Raw genomic sequence first — 18515 nt, 5'->3', positions numbered from 1 at the left:
TCCAAACATATTGGGTGTGGGGTGGCACACAGAGAAGGGCTTATGGGGGAAAAGGGATGTATAAAGACTTTGACTAAAAATAAGAAGGAAATTTGTCACCTGTTTGTGAATGAGGCCTCTTTGTGAATGAGACGTTTGTAAGTAGAGCGCATCCATTTACAAAAGGGACACCTCACTGAGAAAATGTTAGAAGATTATGGTTTTGGCAGCCTCTCTTTCGGAGGAATTTCACAAGACCTAAGTGAAAGGAAGGCCAAAGAGTTTACCCCTCACCGTCTCTGACCTGCAGTCCTCTGTCTAAAAAGATGCTGAGAAGATGCACAAGCCAAAACCTCAAAACCGCCCCATCATTTCCTATACAGGCTGTTGGAACTGAGAGAAGGGGGGGGAAGGGTTTCTCCCCCACTCCCTGCCATGCAATCCCTATCAGGATACCCAAGCAGAATAGCTGTGTGGCTTCTATAAATAACCATAAAGCTATTTTTAAGCCTCTGGCGGGACTTGCAATTCAACACTGTGCTTTGAAATGCTAAATCCTGTCAGAATGAGGATCTGGACTACAGGGAGTGCATCGCTCTAGCTGCAGCAACTCCACGTGCAGAGGACTGTGGCCCACTTCCTCACATGTCGAAGGGAAGCTCAGACGCAGCTTGCCTGTCCTTAGACAACTCCCAAGTCTCTCTCATTCATGTCAAAAGGAGCTTTGCCTCGTTTCTTTCCATTCATCCCCTTCATTCACATTTCTTCTTCACTTGTCTGGAGAGGCAGAGAAGGCAAGAGGGGCGGAGGAAAGAGGGAGAAACAATTTCTCCATCACGACCCACGGGCAATTTCCACACCAGCGGTTTCACAAAGCTCTTCATGGGCACATCACATTCCTTCAAGCTTGTCCGTGTCGTGCAACTTTCAGCTCATATGTTATGGACAAAATGGTTGCTTTTGCCCAAAAGGAAGAGGGCGGCTATGCTTTTAACTAGTGCCTGGTGATCTGGGCAAACGACAGGTGCGTAGTCTAAGGTGTGGTGGAAGCTCAGTGGTACACACATGCTCTGCACGCGAAAGGTTTCAATCTCCATGTAGGGTTGGGGAAAGACTCCTGTGTGGAACCTTGGAGAGCCACTGGCTGTCAGTGTTGGCAATGCTGAGCTACGGGCAAAAAATGGACTGCCTTGGTATAAAGCAGTTTCCTATACAGTGGTACCTCTAGATACGAACGTAACTAGCGACGGCATGTCTGCGCACGCACGGGTCGCTTTTCGCCGCGTCTGCGCATGCGCATGTCATTTTGAGCGTCTGCGCATGCGCAAGCGGCGAAACCTGGAAGTAACGTGCTCTATTACTTCCGGGTTGCTGCGGAGCGCAACTCGAACGCGCTCAACTCGAAGCATATTCAGCCCGAGGTATGACTGTACAGTGGTACCTCTGGTTAAGAACTTAATTCGTTCTGGAGGTTCATTCTTAACCTAAAACTGTTCTTAACCTGAAGCACCACTTTAGCTAATGGGGCCTCCTGCTGCTGCCGCGCCGCCGGAGCACGATTTCTGTTCTCATCCTGAAGCAAAGTTCTTAACCCAAGGTACTATTTCTGGGTTAGCGGAGTCTGTAACCTGAAGCGTATGTAATCTGAAGCGTATGTAACTCGAGGTACCACTGTATTCCAGTTAGGACACACCTTTGCAGCATTCAGAGGCATTTGTTGTTTTTTTCGAGAGACACTTGTTTTAAGGAGAAAGCATGCACATTTAACACAGTTCCATTGCATTACAAAAAGGTCTGTCACCACCATTCAATTACCATTATTTTGTTGTTGTGTTTAGATTTTGATTGCAAAAAGATTTAGATTTGAAAGAACCCGGAGTCTCTGGAGATCCCAAATATGGAGATCTAGGCAGACTTCAGTATGTGTACATCATTGGCTGAAACCAACTGCATCGTAATTCTTATGCAGTCTGTCCCTCTAGCATTTGAATGTGTACCTCCACATTCTTACTCAACTCGCCACACATTTTACAGGTGGAAACAGATACCAATTGTTCACACATGTGCAGAATGAACACGTGGCAAACAAGGTAATATTTTAACCCTCAAATTCCATGAAAACTTTTTGTAACTAGAAATAAGAGGCCTTGGAAACATGGTTCCTGATATCTGGGACATCTGAATGCTTGAAAGGTGTTACTATCACGAGTCTTCGTGCTTCCACAAATATCAATGTGGGGAGCTTCTTGGGCCAAACCAGCCCCCAGAATTGTGCATATGGTCCCCTAGCCATCATTTCTAAATTGAGAAGCAAAAGGTAAGCATGGCAGAGCAACTTCTGTGGCAATGCCACCTGGCGGCAGACCACTCTGAGGCTGGGCAAAGGGCCACGTTCTGCAAGCTTCCATTTCCTTGTCAAAGCAAGCCACAGGCAAAATCAGTTGCTGACTGAGATCTCACAGGTATACACTAACCCAGGCGAGGCCAATGCAGTGACTCCAACTCCCATCAGCCTCAGCCAACATGGCCAAAGGTCTGGTCTTATAGGACCTGTAGGCCAACATCATTTGGAGGGCACATGTTGGCTACCCCTGCACTAACCATTCATTGAAAGGAAACTTCCTGCTAAACACCTGACATGCCAAACAACCCTATCTATTCAAAATCCATATGTAATCCCCAGATTATTCTCATCTCATTTCTACAGCAGAGTAATGGCTGCTTGGGTCCCAGGTTTGCATTCAGTGATGCTGAGCTCTGGTGCCATCTTGAGGAGGTGGAATCAATAGGCCCAGTTCATGGATCAAAGCACAGTAATGGAATTACTGTGATTTCCTGTGAAGTGAGGTGACAGGAGGTTCCTGTTCAAGAAGCAAGGATCTTTGTGGGATTGAGAATCATAGAATTGTAGTATCGGAAGAGACCCTGAGGGTCATCTAGTCCAACCCTCTGCAATGCAGCAATCCTGCCCACAGTTTTCCCTGGGTTGGCTTGTACAACCAAACGGTCTGGTAAACAGCCAGATGCACCGACCCTTTGGGCCACTAGAACTTCTCTCCCGCACCAATGCACACACAACTGTGAACACACAAAGCAACAGTACTGTATGTCTCAAATTGTGTGTGTATGGAGAGTTGAGATATCAGTGGAAATCAGCACTAAACATAAGTGTCGTGATTCTATCAAATATCTTGCATATCAATGGTGCTTCACACAAGTTATTTCAGGAACTTGGTTTGAGGGGTAAAACCTTTATTTTGCTTACAAGTGTAAGCAAGACCCAACCACACTCCATTTTCCTAAAATAATTCAGCTGTACTGTAACAGGAAAGCTGTGTCAGTGGGAATTTGAGATCTAGGGAACGGACTCTTACCCTTTTCCCAAGATATAATGTTCAGCCTTTCCTGCTGATAAAAAGCATCCTGATGGATAAACATTTGTTGCTACTGTTAAGTGCAGCAGTTTCTTTTGCTCTTAAATGGTTATTGACCATTTCCCCATCTTTACCCACAAAGGAAAGGTTGCATTTATTAGGGTTTGAATTCAGGCTGTCAACTGACTGCAGGACTGCTGTTTATAAATTGATTAATCTGCAAGTTTTCTATGTAACGCTGTGGCCACTATGACATGCCTATAATTAGTGGTTCTGACTTGATTATAGAGTTTTTAGGACAGGTTGGGGAAACTGTAGCCCTCCAAATGCTGCTGGACTCCAACTCCCACCACTATTAGCCATGATGGCTGATGCCAATGGGAGCTTGAATCTATTAACACCTGGAAGGCCACAGGTTCCCCAGTCCTGCTTTAGGAGATTGAGAGGCAAAGCACACTTCCGTTTCCCAGAGCAAGTAATTGAAAATATCAAAACTCGTCTCTAAGAAGACAGATGCTGGCCATCTCTGTACCAGGGTGGCTCTCTACATAACTTCAGCTTCATTTCAAGACTATTTTCAACTGTATCCTTTTTTTTTTTAGTAAAAGAAAGAAAATATTTAATGCAAGAGACAATAAATGTACGCAAACCATAAAATGTTTATTTGGTTAGTTCAACTTTAAGACAATTCAATTTTGGTCTGCACCCTTCTATAAAATAGTTCAAGTTTTCAACAAACCTCCAATACATAAAGCAAAGTGACTTTACCGGACACAGATTTCAGGTCAAAATACAACACTCTTTTTCTTACATTTTATAAAACCCGGTCAATACAAACTACATTAAAAAATATCACACACTTTCACCTGTCCTTAAAACATCATTACACCAAATTTACACACAGTGGCTACAAAGCCCCTGGAGCACAATCTATGTGCTTTAAATTAAAATAAAAAATAAAAGACCCTTACTTGCCCAACATTATACTGAACATGTAAACAAAGTGCTACTTAATCCAAGAACTGTTTTGTATCCCTTTTTTTTGCATCTTTAGAATATGTAAACCTCAAAAGTATTACCAACGACAATGAAGGAATTGTAATTTTTAAATGCCTGCCATGCAAGGCTATCCATGAAAACAGACTGATGGACAAAGGACATGTGAAAAGGATCCTAAAGCAAACAAACTCAGATATTCAGCATGTTCCAACACCCCATAAACTCTGATTCACAGACAGGATTCTCTTTGATGACTGAAGGCTGACATAAACTTTGCAGAGCAATGAGTGTGTGTATATATCAATTTAAGGCTATCGATGGCTACTAGCCCTGATGGCTATATTCTATCTCCACTGTTGGAGGCAGTATTGCTCTGAATACCAGTTGCAAGGGTACACAGGTAGGAGAGTGCATCACACTCATGTCCTGCTTACAGATTTCTCATTGGGTGGCCACTGTGAGAACAGGCTGCTGGATTAGATGGGCCTTTGGCCTGTTCCAACATGGCTCTTTTTATGGATGAGGAGGGTTGGGAGCATCTGAACAATCCAAGCATAAAACTTTTCCCGTCCCAGGGCAGGTGCACACAGAAAAGTCCTAGGTGAACAGTGCCAATTGGCTAGTACTTGAGATGTCACCAACACACTCCTTTCTTCCCCACAAATTCACTGTAGCAATACTGCAGCTGTTCATGAAATATTTATAGTTTTGCTTTAGATAAGATTAAGATACAGGTGAAAGATCTTTTGTGACCTCAGTTCAAATGTTACATCTATATTTATTCTAGGAAGAGAAACACATTACGAGTATAAGGCAATTTCCCACTGGGAGCAGAGAATTCCACTGGTCAAAGAATGGGGGAAACCCCTGTACTTAAGTGTTACGTGTGCGCATCACATTGAATCACAGCCACTGTTTTTTCTTAGCTAATTAACAAAGTTGAACAAGATTTCTCAGAAGCACAACATTTTAAAAAAAGAGGCATTGACAAAACACTTGAGAAGGATATACAGATAGCAAAGACAACACTACTTATTAATTACGCATTAATATCATATGTTCCATTGCAAAGCCCATTTTTCATAAACTGATCACAAAGTGCCTTCAGAATTGCACGTTTTTCTTCTTCAAACATAACCGTACAAGTTAGCATGCGTAACATTCAAATTAGCCCAACTTCAGCTGTTCTTACATTAAAAAAAAAATTTAACCACCCTCCCCAACTAGCAAGAGATGCGGGATCCCTTACACAACAAAATCAGGAAAAAACAAGCCATGCATACTTAACGATGGATTTGTTCAGATGCCATATGAGTTCACCAAGAACCTGCTGGAAGCTTAAAATCACTTTGTCATTCATGGGAAGAGCAGCCATGGGAATGGGCTCTGTCCCATGACTGAGGGAGCTGGGGGACACCTACAGCAGAGTAAATATATTATACTCACCAGCACTGACTGATAGCTGAATTACAAAGGGTAAGCAAGGAATAAAAAACACAGCCAGCAGCATGCCACTAGCTTTTTAAATTTTTTTTTTTTTTTTTTTTAAAGAAACTTCTTCTGGCTGGCTTTGTATGTAGATGCAGATGTGGTAAGATGGAATGTTGGCTAGTGAGGCTAGAAAAAAACCTGAGCCCAAGATGGGAAAGTTGCTACTGGTCCATGTCTGGAGCACTGGGCCTGCTAGCTCAGGACTGACTCCACACAACAGCTTTCAATGTAGTTTCTAGCCATATCTTCACATCTTGGTTTGGTTTCATCTTCTGCGCCATCTATTCAGCACAGGAGGGGGTTCCTTGGAGTGTCTTGTGGAGACATATGATATCTGAACAAACCCAGTTGACCGAGCTGACAAAACAAAAGTGATCTTGGAGGTCCACTAGTAAACACAGAATTCCCTTATGGTTTGCAGAGAATTGTGAATTAGCATCAACAACATCAAGGGTATTAATATTATTACTGCTATTATTTTTGGCAATCTACAGGCCTTACTTAGCATTGCAAACACTCCAGTGGAACTGCATAAATAACTTGAGGGACATCCCATTTTAAAATCCAACCCAGAAACCTATTCTTGTATGACTCTTCCAATTATTCAGTTTGCCAACATTTCCCCTAATGCTATCTAGTAGAATCCATAGATGAAAGCAAACTGAGCACTAACCAACAGAATATATGCATAGATAATTTTGTCTGATTCCAATTCTCATACCATTAAAATTTCTGGATTTTTCATGTTAACTGTCAAGATGGCAATTACAAGCAGCAGCTATGGCAAGAAAAATAAAGTTTTTGGAAATTCAGCAGGTCAGCCATAAACATCAAGAACCAAGTATCAGGAATTTTAAAAAGGATAGAAAAACATTTGTTAAATACACCCCCCCCCCCCCATTATACTCAATTCCTATTTCTGGTGCCTTATTTTGTTTTTGTGTATCATCATTTTATTTTATTTTTATGGCCAGGGTCTCAAAAGCTGGGAGTGGCCTGCATCACCCAGGCTGGTTATGTGTAGTGATAACTTCTTATTTTTGCAAATTGCTTGTGTCTGACAACTCTGAAACTATGAATCGCTCTTTTTCCCCCAATGGAAGACATCATACATTTACGAGATTGTTCTATACATCTAGGGTCATAAAGCTGCACTTCATGTCTACAATTCACTCCCTTAATATGGTAAATATACAAACTAAGTGGATGGAGTTAACAGTGTTCTCATAGACATCCAACAGCCCTGATACTTTGTAAGTCTCATATTGCATGGGAGGAAGGAGCTGGTCCATTCCCTTCACTACTAGGGAATAGTCTTTAGAGAATATACGTGCCACTGAGGACTGTGGGGTTGCCCACAACGTATACAGAGCCAAGCAAAATATATAATGATGGGAATTGTGGAATGGAGTGTTTTGGATTTTGCCCATTATGTCTACACACTTCTAAACAAAAGAGCATATTATTTTGAAAAATGTATACAAATTCTGTCAATACAATACGAAAAAAGTTCCTCTGAAATTATACAGCTACACAACGTTAATCAATGTACTGTGTGCTTCCTCTAAAAAGGCCACTTTGACAAAGTACAAAAATTGTATGTTTCCTTAAATAACCTGCATTTCTGTTAACACACACTGTGGATGTGTCGGAAGAACAAGAAATGTATAATTACCTTTTGGCTTGGCTATACAGAGTCAAACTACATTTAAAATCCTAGTATCTAATGTATTTTTCAATTAAGAAAAGAAACATGATATTTAAATCTAAGTTCTCTTTTGAGCTCATTGAAATAAAGCTGTGAGCACAATCCACAGAAAATTAGCTGCACTGAAGTCCTGTTGAAACAAATGTTGCTATAAATACAGGGTTAAAAACAGTGCTCTCCCATTTATTTCAACAAAGCTTATATGCATACAACTTTCTCTGGAAGACAATTTTTAGATTAACAAGAGACCACAAAAAACAATTAGTTTCATTTGTGCTAAGTGAAACAGTGAAGCAGCTCAAACACGACAAATGACATGAAATACTTGCTCAGAGGTAAATGGAACACACACAAAAAACCCACTAGCCAGTCTGCCTGCCCGCCCCTCTGCATTTCTGACCGCATTTCAGCAGAAACAAGAAACCAACTCCCTTCCAAATCTGGACTAATCACTTTGACTGGAGATGCTAAATAGCCAAATGAGGTGAGGCAGAAGGCATTTCTTAGCACAGGTATTTACAGAGAAGTTAGAGGTTGTTGCTCTCTTTTGTCTGCATAGTCCTTTCAGAAGAGCATACAAACAAAAGTTGCATAGCTGAGCTGAACAAGAAGGTGGAGAGGTGGTTATGGTTTACTAACTTCCTCTTGCATACAGTTCTTGTCATAGTTTTGCCCACTATGGATTTGTATAGGAAAAAAGAGATTTACCTGAATTTGCTATAAGTTGGCATTAGCTTATAAAGATAATGTAAGTAGGTCTTTCTAAAGTTGAATAAACATCTTAAGTTCCAACTGGAAAAGAGAGGGTTGAATTAGATGCTGCATTTAAAACACATGCAACAGACACTCAATACCCCCCCCCCCCCAATACACAGCTGCCTGGCGGAGAGGAGAATTGGAAAGGCAGATAAATGATAGGTAGGGAAGATGTTAAGCCCTACCAAAACTTTTTCCCCTGAAAATGGTTGAGGGTGGAGATCTATTGGAGGTTTGTTACATGCATGTATTTATCATTAAATTGGGCCCATATTCTCTATAAAAAAAATTAAACCACACAATCTGTCTTTTTGCTATGACATCCTGAATACTAGAAAAGTCTGAGGACATTTCATTTTTGTATCCAATGGTTGGATGGATGCAAATGTGTAGCTCAGAATAGCAGGCAGCCTTACAGCATAGAGCAGGGGTCAGCAACCTTTTCCAGCCGTGGGCCAGTCCATCATAGAGCAAGGGTCAGGAACCTTTTCCAGCCGTGGGCCAGTCCATCGTCCCTCAGACCATGTGGTGGGCCAGATCAAATTTTGAAAAAAAAAAAAATGAACGAATTCCTATGCCCCACAAATAACCCAGGGATGCATTTTAAATTAAAGGACACATTCTACTCATGTAAAAACATACTGATTCCCGGACCATCTGTGGGCCGGATTTAGAAGGCGATTGCCTACCTCTGGCATAGAGCAAACCAAACCTACACTGAAGAAATACAGATCTGATGGGAAACATCCTGCCAAAATATGAAGCAGCCTCCAACTGGTGGAGTTTCCTGTGGCAGCCAGGAATGGATCTGTGCTTGAAGAAGACAAACTATAATTATTATTGATAAAAACAAAGTTTCAAATCCCAGTGCAAAAACAAAACAAAAGACTTAGTCAGAGAGGTGTCAATAAATGAGAGGCTCCACTAAGAGGGTTCAGAACACATGAACAAATTATTGATCCATGTTACGTTCTTTTCCTTTCTCTTCCTTATCAGGCAATGATAAGAAAGTTACTAAAATAGCAGCCTTGCCTTGATGCAGTGAAATTGCAAGGACAACCTGAGGACAAAGAAGCAATCGATTTAACTGTATTGTGTTTTTCACCCCAATGGTTATAACATCTGGTTAAATATAATAATGAAAGGTTTTCCCCACACCAAGCCTACCCAGGGAGATCATAAATGGCATGGAAGATTATATTCATATTTCTCCACTGTCACCAAAATTGGGAAGGAAACCTAAAGTATTGCTGCCTGCTTTTATCTTACCTCTACAAAAGCCTCCCTCTTCCTCAACTAGGTATAACAGGCACAACTTCCACTCAACTTCCTCCAAAAGAGACAAGTCATTGTTGGCCTGCCCTTTCTCCCTTTTAAGAACAGCAGCCGCAGTTGGCTTCAATCCAGAGTGGGGCCATTATGCAAACAGGGGGAAGCAGGTGGGGAATAATTTTGCCACCAAAAATCAACCTGCCTGAAACTGCTCTGGGCATGTTCCTTCCCCTATTGATTAAGTTCAGAAAACTTGACAAACTTTCAATTTGCCTCTCTTTACTATCCTACCTTCACTATTTGGGGATGGGCAGCTTAACTTTCCATGATTAATAGTTAGTGAAATGGTATAGGACTTCTTAAAAGCCTACAAGAGGAAGGTACAGTGCATTCAAAGTAACTTTTTAAAAAAAGAATCAATCAGGTAAATGTTTCGTACTTATCTGACACCTCCTGGGAACTGGATGCAACTCAAGAAAACTATTTCACAGGAATGAGATACATGAGGAAAGAGTCCCCATGTAAATTGAACACTTCAACATTTTACAGCAATACTTAGATAAAAAAGCCTATTGTTCAGTGAAGGGCAGTTATTTTATTTCATGAAGGGTGTAAGTACGGACAGTATACAGGCTGTTCACAGAGAAAAGTTGTACCTTAAATATGGACAATTTCCCTGACCTCAACTAAGAAAGAACAAAGGAGCAACCGCTCACCATCAATTGATAGCTAACATTCAAGTAAAGGATCAATTCGATTTTTTCAAGCACAGTGTTAAAGAATTCAATAGTTATGTCAAAATAGCACCTTTAAAGAATATAACAAGGCTCTTGGTATCAAGCAGAACAAAAACACAACTGATTGTACCACACAGGGTAAGCAAAGGCTGTCTTTGCACACATGTTAAGCAATCGTTCTGCTTTTCCTGAGAAGCAAAGGCTGGAAATTCCTGCTTTAGCCTGTTGGTTGTTTTATTTTGCTATAGTTAATAGTAAAAATTCAAGCTATGACATAACACTGTTGTAATTTTTACTTCAGTGCAGTTGAAGTCAAAACATGATATGGAGCAGAATGCTGAATTTCATTTTTACACTGTACAGCTAACTATAGCTTTTCAGCTTATTGAGTTATATCCAACCACTTTTTAGTCTCAGGTGATTAACAAACTAGATATAACACAACTGGGTTAATGGAAATGGAAGGGGTCTTGCCCTCTCCCCTTTTTTTGCAGAGGGGTTGGTAAGTGATGGAGACTCAGAGGGTCTGGATGGCAGCTGGAACAGAGAAGTAGAAGAGGATCAGCCTCTTCACAATGGGGATAATGGCACAGTAACACCAAAACCTCTCTTCTGGGTGTCCTGCACACTGTATTCCTTGCAGGATTCAACATCTATGTGCTCTGCACCCTTTGGAATATGCAAAGCCTACTTTCACACACATACCACCACTATAATGATGGGCCTTCTGCTAGCTTCTAAAGAAATAACAGAAGAAAAAATGCCACTCCGCAATCTTCTTCCTGTTAAGCTAAGTAACCGTTCCTTTTTGTGTTACTAAGAGTATTAAAGAGAACCCACAGGCCGCCTATAGAGAAATACCCACTTAACACATTAACTATCCAGCAAGAATACTTACAGTGCAATTCTGTGCATGTCAACTCAGGTGTAAGCCCCACAGTGTTCAACGGGGCTTACTCCCCGGTAAGGGCGTATGGGATTGCAGCGTTAAATGCCAATGATAACTGCCATTGCCTAGTTTGCCCCAGTTGATTCAAACACACTAAATAGTTACATCAGCCAAAGCAGTATTAAAATGGTGAATTCTAACAAAGAGCATGAGGAATGTTTTATTTGAAGAATCTAGTGTACGTTAGGTATGGACTCAGAAGGGACAGCTACACTTTCATTCCTAGTTAAACTTTCAAAACCAACCAAGACTTTAAAATCAGTCAGTATGATTTTACAATAAAAAGGCAAAGACTACAACATTAAAATCCTACGCATATCAAGTTGATGGTCAAACAGAAGACCGACTTTAATGACTCTGGACTGCACCCACAGCAAGTAAAACATTTGTAATTTAAGCAACCAGACAACAGATCCATCTGGTACTTTTATACCTGTCCCTTACAGTTGGATATAGAGCACTTGATAAAATAAGTTAAGTAACAGTTAAAAATCCTACCTTCCTGTTTACGCTTGAGGCTTCTTTAGAAGAAAAATACCTCAAAACTATTTTAAATGTTGACAATTTCATAATGTTAACAAGTTAATAACAGGCTAATTTAGGATTAAGAACAAATTGCAGGTCTTTTCAGTTCCTCATTTATGTTCCTACTGATATTGCAGTGGAAAAACCAAGGCCAATAAATAAATTAAATAAATAAAAACAAGACACGACCCCATCTCCAAATATGCCAGAACACTTCGGAAGCATTTTTAATGTCTAACAATCATGGTAGGAGAGAAGCACAATGATGTATACTCATCATGAGGTCCATAAATCTTACAGTTGATCAGTACTTCTTGCCCCTTTATGGTAACTCACATTTAGGGTTACAGAACCTGAGATGTGCAACTTTCCTTCTGTTAGCAAAATCAGTTAAAATAAATTGCACTGGACATGATCTGTTGCCCAGTGGAAAGAGCTGCAGATTCAGGAGGGGACTGACATGAGGATCAACAAAGGACTCTCTTCTTTTTCCCTCTTCCTTGGGGTATGTGGACTGCTGCTCTCAGCCATAACTTGCAATGAGAGTCCTGTATGCAGCTCTCACATACACATCCAGCCACGTCTCTCTTCTTCTAAGGGCCCTGGCCATGAAATACTCATTTTGAGTAACAGGCTCTCATTAAGAGCAATTGCTGGCATGCTGCAGAGCACATGGAAAGGAGATGGAGAGAAGCAGGCTGCAGTGAGACCTATGATGATGCCTTCCCATGAGTCCAAATACACCCACAGGGAATGGATCAAGTTCACACTTTTAAATATTTATACGAAGTTAAAAATAAAAATGGTCAGCTGCCATTTACTATTTAAATGCATGGCACTAGAATACCAATGGGGCAGTAGAGTGCCCATATGCCCTACAGGCAGCGATGTTTTCTGAGGCAGTTTTTGAGTATAAATTAAGACAAAATAATAAGACCCTGCAGAACTTTGATCTGAACAGTTCTTAGATGTGCAAAGTTTCTTTACTAAAGAATTCTACCATTCTTTTTGCAGCTCAAGGTCTTAAACATCCCTGTGCTCTAACGGATGAGATCCACAATACCTGCGTAGAAAGAGAACTCTTGGCACTTATTTTCGTTATTGCATACTGCATTACGTGCAACAAATGTAGGCTCCATGCTTTCAGAAGCTTTATATTGACAAAAGTATCGAAGACAGAAACGGTAACAAATAAATAAATATTCCTATTTGTACCACTAGCTGTCTCTTTAAGGATTCTGATATACATCCCATTCTTTGCAGAATGTGGCTCATATTCTCTCCACTCTTAACTTTTAAAATTGTGAAGATAAAATTGATTATAACTGTATTTTAAACCAGGATCTCAGAGGCAATTCCAATCAGATTTTCAACAGGCTTTGATTGCTCTTTCCAAACTGAACATAAAGCAGAGTTTGCATAAGATAAACAAGTAGTTTTGATTTACATCCAGAAGCACACCTATTGCACGATGCTAACTAAGGCTTACTTTACAATCAAAATGAAGCATAAATAGTTGCTACGCAACCAAAGCCACAGATCAAGCCATCATAGGTAGTGTAGCAACATATGCTAAACTCAAAACCAAGGATTGGATATTATTCTGTGCAGGGTCCAGTGGAATAAACAGAACCTGCAGCCTAGTCTTAAAGGGACCAAAACTAGAAATGGTAGTGCCACAAGTAGAAAACTGACCCCTTTTTCAATGCCTTTCTCCTTGAAATTGCTTCTCCCTAGGAGAAATACAGAGAGAGAGAGAGAGAGAGAGAGAGAGAGAGAGAGAGAGAGAGTTGATAGAGGGGAGAAAAGGTGGGGGCAGGTTACTTTCCGCCCTCACTCCCACCAGCTTTAAGTCGCTGCTACAACACTGCTTTATGAGGCAGCAATCCAATTCCAACACACAGGTCTGCTGTCACAACATCTAGTTTGGCTCCAAGATCCAAGTTGGCAAAATGGTTCTACAGACATGGCCATGATGGTAGACAGAGAAGCTTTTCCTTGTGTAGCTAACTGTAGGATCCCAAGGCTGGCAAATGAGACCAGTTAGTCCTACTGTACTAACTCATCAGCTGCAAGTTCTTCTAGAAAAGCTCAAAACCAAATATTAGGTACCTAAAATTGCACTGACTTAATTGCTCTGCAGTGACTGTCAATACAGTATCCGTGTATGCAACTCATTACTAGTCACTTCCCAATCAGACGCTGCCCCTCTGTTCAACTACATGTACCCAACAGCTTTTTGTCAACGCTGGGTTTGAGTGACTGTATTCTGCAATTAAGTGTGCTTTAACAATGCAATACATAGCAGTAGCAGCATCTCACCCTAAATATTTCCTGTGCAGCAGCTCACAAGCAAGAAGACTAAGATATCCTCCTTAGGAATACATTATAAATTATGTTTTCAGTTTCTCTTTCAACAAGAACCTTGCATTTATTTATTTATTTTAAATGTTAGCGAAATCAAAATAAGATTGCTCCTCACAAGATTCACTGTATGGAATTTTGTTCCTTAGTAAGGTGCATTAGAATTTCACTATTATAAACACGGCCAGGGCAAGGACAGCCTCTCCGAACAATTAGCAACCCTCTCCAACCTGATGCCCTCCAGATTTTTAAACTTTCAAACATCACCCTGTGGTAGCTAGTCAAGGATGATGGGAGTGTAGGTCAAAACAGTTGCGAGGATGGCACTGGATTAGGGAAGGCTGAATGTTCCCTGCTACTTGGCGAAACAGGCAGCCTTGGGCCATGGAAAAGAAAGGCTCCTTGGAGTGGTTTGGCCACTCCTGCACTCTTCCCAGTTAACTTCCAAAGGGACAGACATGCAGAAAGCAAATTTAAGAGGGCAGAGCTGCAAACACACCAAAAACTCCACCCGAAAGAGTATAACTCATGAACGAAACTCATAATCACCTCTAATGAACCAGCTTCTCACAAGCTAAGCAAACAATAGACACATCTCCCCCTTTTGTCAGTTGTCTCCCTCTTACTTTTGTACATAAACTGGTCTTCTTTGGTCCAGGTGTTTGGACTGGAGTGCATCTCAGTTAACTCCAAAGGGAGGACAACACACAGGTAAGGATTCAGTTGGAAACTATCTGTTAATTCCCTATGCTGACACCCCAATAGGATCATAAGCAACTCAAGATTATCCCTCGCTAGTCCTTTGTTCTGCCTGAAAATATGTGAAGAATCCCTCAGCACAAAAGCACAAAGCATACCGGGGTGGGGAATAGCTGCCTGTAAGGAATAAGTAGCTGAGAGGGAAAATTGGGAGACTGTAAAAGAGGGTGGATTACTTGAGAATTGCAGCCTTTGGATTTTCTGCAAAACTTCTGAAGTTGACGAGAAAATAGTTTATAGTATTATATGAATGAACTTAGAAGCATCTCTCAGCTCCCACTGTTTGGGGAGTGGGGCAGAGTTGTGGTTCCATTGCTTGCATGAGTCAAGCCAAATGTTATTCTGGATTGTAACCTCTGAGCAGAGTCAGAATTCTGATACTTCAATTTCTGAATTGGATCCCCAATGGCACAAATGCATAGAATACACTCTTTGTGTAAGTGTGACATGATTGACCTATCTTATTAAGAACGAATGCCATGATCAAGCTAACATACAGTGGACATGTTGAGCATGTGCTTAAGGCTGCAATTTTAAACACAGTTACTGAAGAGCAAGACCTACTGAACTTAATGGGACTTATTTCACAGTAGACATGCACAAAATTGCGTGGTAAATCTCTTCTCTTGAACTAAATGAGGCTTAAAATGTGCTTAATCTTGTCAAAACTTCCTAGATTCTGGAGTGTCTCTTCCAATAGAATTAATACAGCATTGTTGTGTGGTACTAGTTGTCACTTCTCTTTCAGTGTTACCTTCTAAGACAACAGGCACCCCTCTGGGTTTATCGTAGCGTAAACAAGAGCAACATCTGGCCCTGCAACACTGCAGTGCAACAGGCACAACTGAGGTCCTACAACTTTCCAAAGTGGAAAGCACTAAATCTTATAAGGATATAGTTTGCAAAGGTTGTAGTGCGAGACTGTGCCCCTTTCCATTTCTTCTTTTTTAAAATTATTGTGTTTCACTAACAAAGTAACAAAATAAAGTTTCAGTAGTGAGGTAAACAGTGTTCTACCAGCAAAAAATTGCTATCAATTAAATATTATTATTTGTGAGCAAAAAGTTACAAAAAAACCCAGAAAAAAATACTTCACTATAACTGCACTCTAAAGTTCAACAGTACTCAGTAAGACTATATCTTAGAAATAGGTCATTTGTACACCAGCTTTTGATCCCAATATAATTCTCCAGAGCAAGTCTGAAATGTATTACTGTTTAATAGTTCCACTCCCACCCTCCCCACAAGTTAAAAATCAGTCTTTTACATTCCTCACTTTTTGCACTAGTATAGGTATTAAAGTTTTCAGCCCTGTAAACCTGCAGCAACTTTCAAGTTGTTTGGAAAAATACTCCTTATTGTATTTCTCTTTAAAAAAAAAAAAGAATCAGAATCAGATTTGTGTGCTGCCTAAACTGACTGATAGTAATAGCATGGCAATTCTGGAAAACCCAGCCTTCACCCACCCACCCAACCTCACTCACTGTTTTTCAAGTGAGTGGTTACTGCAGCATGTGGCTTTGTGCTGGTCCACATATGACACACCATTTTAGATCATTTGACGTACACAAGATTTACAAAAAAATCTGTGTCACTCAGTTCTCTACTGTACTGAAATCTTTAGCTCAGTTTAGTCCATTTTAAACATACCGGTATGTTTTTAAAAAGATTATTAGGAGTGAAAACACACTGAAAAGTGACATATGTACAATTCTATCCTTTCAGGCACAGGCCTTAAATTGTCAGGAAGGCCTTGAAGTAAAAGGTGCAACTGCCCATCTTTCTCCACAGTAGAGTTAACAGTCTCTTTTGGCATACTAGTGAGATCGGTTTTCATACAGGATTTCCTGTGTTATCAATGTCATCTAATGTCAACACAGCAAAGTTATTTGTAACAATTCTCCTTGATGAAAATGTCCCTTACTGATTCCCCCACCGTCCCAATTTCAATAGGTTTCATTTTTTTTAATCCACTCCTCCTGGTTTGAAGCAAAGGAACTGCTTCAATAGCATGGTTTAGTATCTTTAGATAAACTGAACTTAAGATACCTCCTCAACCATGTTTCTCAATGTACAATGACTTGCCCCAAAGCAAATGCTGAGGCTTAAGCATTTAAGCAGTTAAAAAAACAGGACAGATACCATACCAAAGCCGAGCATACAGTTTAAGTTTCTGCTGCAAGATGTTTGTTTCTCCTTTATATAAAGATATATTGTTATGGTGGAGTGCCTCTCAAATTATTCCCATCTCCTCTGTTTTCTGAAGTTCTCTCAAGGAGAAGGAACACGGATGCGGAACAATCCTTGCTGGAGCTGGAGCCGGAAAAGCTTGCAGTTTGCTATACGCAAAGCTGCACATCCAGTACGGCGAAGATCCGATGGAAAGAGTGGCTTCGTATGGTGCCAAGTTCCGGTGCTTCTTTTAAATTCTCGAACATAATCATAATTGGTACCTATTAGGAAATATATTTTTAGCTTTAGGATTTAAAGAGCATATGGGAAAAGATTTACTCAATAGCATCAGTGGAATTTGAAATGGAAACCTGTTGCAGAACTGGGTTTCCCTCACTTTAAAAAAATGCAAAGCAATACAAAGTTCAAAAACAAATGCATTTTGCATCTCACACTGTTATTATATGGGAAGGCTCTATTGCAAATATGCAGATTAAGGTTATATTTATTTCTGACATTTTTTACCCAACCCCCTCCCCTACTTGCTGTGCCCTAAACACACCAAGAAAGAGATAGTTGTTAGTTGTAAAATGATATTTGAGAATACAGAATGTGGTATTTCAATGATGGACCATTTAAGAACAGGAGCTAGCAACATATAAACTATTCAAATCCTAAGAACAACCCCCCCATTCAAGTTTGTATAGCACAGGTCTGAAAAGGTTTTATAGCAAAATGTTAAAAGGCTAAGATGCAACAAATGCAGCATTAATGGACACCTTTGGCTCTTGAGATGACATTTGGGCTTGTCTTTTGGGAAGAAGCCAGACAAGTGGTTTAGCAGTGATACTGCAGAAGGCTTCAAAATTTCCTTTTATGTCCTAGTTTTCAGTGACTGTTTTTAAAGATGTGAGGAAAACACTGGATGGATGAGTAAAGGCTGAACATGACCAACAGATGGTTTTTGGAGCCTATGTTGACTCACTTGCCAAGCTGATGAGAGAATGCCAATATCCTAATCCTTTGGCAAGATTAACTGCTCTGAATATACAAAAAAAGGCCTTGGCCAAAACAGATAAATGAACAAGGCAGATAAATGCAATTCAAGTAGTAGATGGTGCTTTCAAATCCCAGAATATGCGTTATTGTGCAATGAGTTTTCATTGACCAGAGTCAACTTTATCACATGAGTCTTTTGTGAACTGCAAGTGACAAATTACATAACAAATTACTTAAGATGTCACAGAATGGTCATTTTTACTGAAGTGAACTAACATGGCTACTTTTTTCAAAGAGACAGGGATCGGTGGCAAAAGTGAATTACCCTCAGTTTGGTTGAACAAGTCAAGCTTATTAGAACAAAATGCATGATAGAATAGAAAGAAAGAAAGCTAGGTTATACTTATTTTAAATAAGTGAAAACAAGATAA

General features: G+C 40.3%; 1 protein-coding gene across 1 annotated transcript in view; it reads right to left on the bottom strand.

The window, feature by feature from the left end:
- Window positions 1–3992: 3992 nt before the first annotated feature.
- The window catches only part of GAN (gigaxonin), a 42344-nt gene continuing 27821 nt past the window's right edge, over window positions 3993–18515 (bottom strand). The window contains exons 11-12 of the mRNA XM_083629823.1: window positions 8793–17366; window positions 3993–8746 (exon numbers count right to left, since the gene is read on the bottom strand). Coding sequence (XP_083485949.1) covers window positions 17185–17366 — 182 coding nt within the window. The 3' untranslated portion in view covers window positions 3993–8746; window positions 8793–17184. The remainder of the gene's footprint in view (window positions 8747–8792; window positions 17367–18515) is intronic.

Source organism: Podarcis filfolensis (assembly GCF_964270895.1).
Source record: "Podarcis filfolensis genome assembly, chromosome: 8".
In the NCBI taxonomy this organism is placed as follows: Eukaryota; Metazoa; Chordata; class Lepidosauria; order Squamata; family Lacertidae; genus Podarcis; species Podarcis filfolensis.
This window is presented reverse-complemented; position numbering and strand designations above follow the sequence as displayed.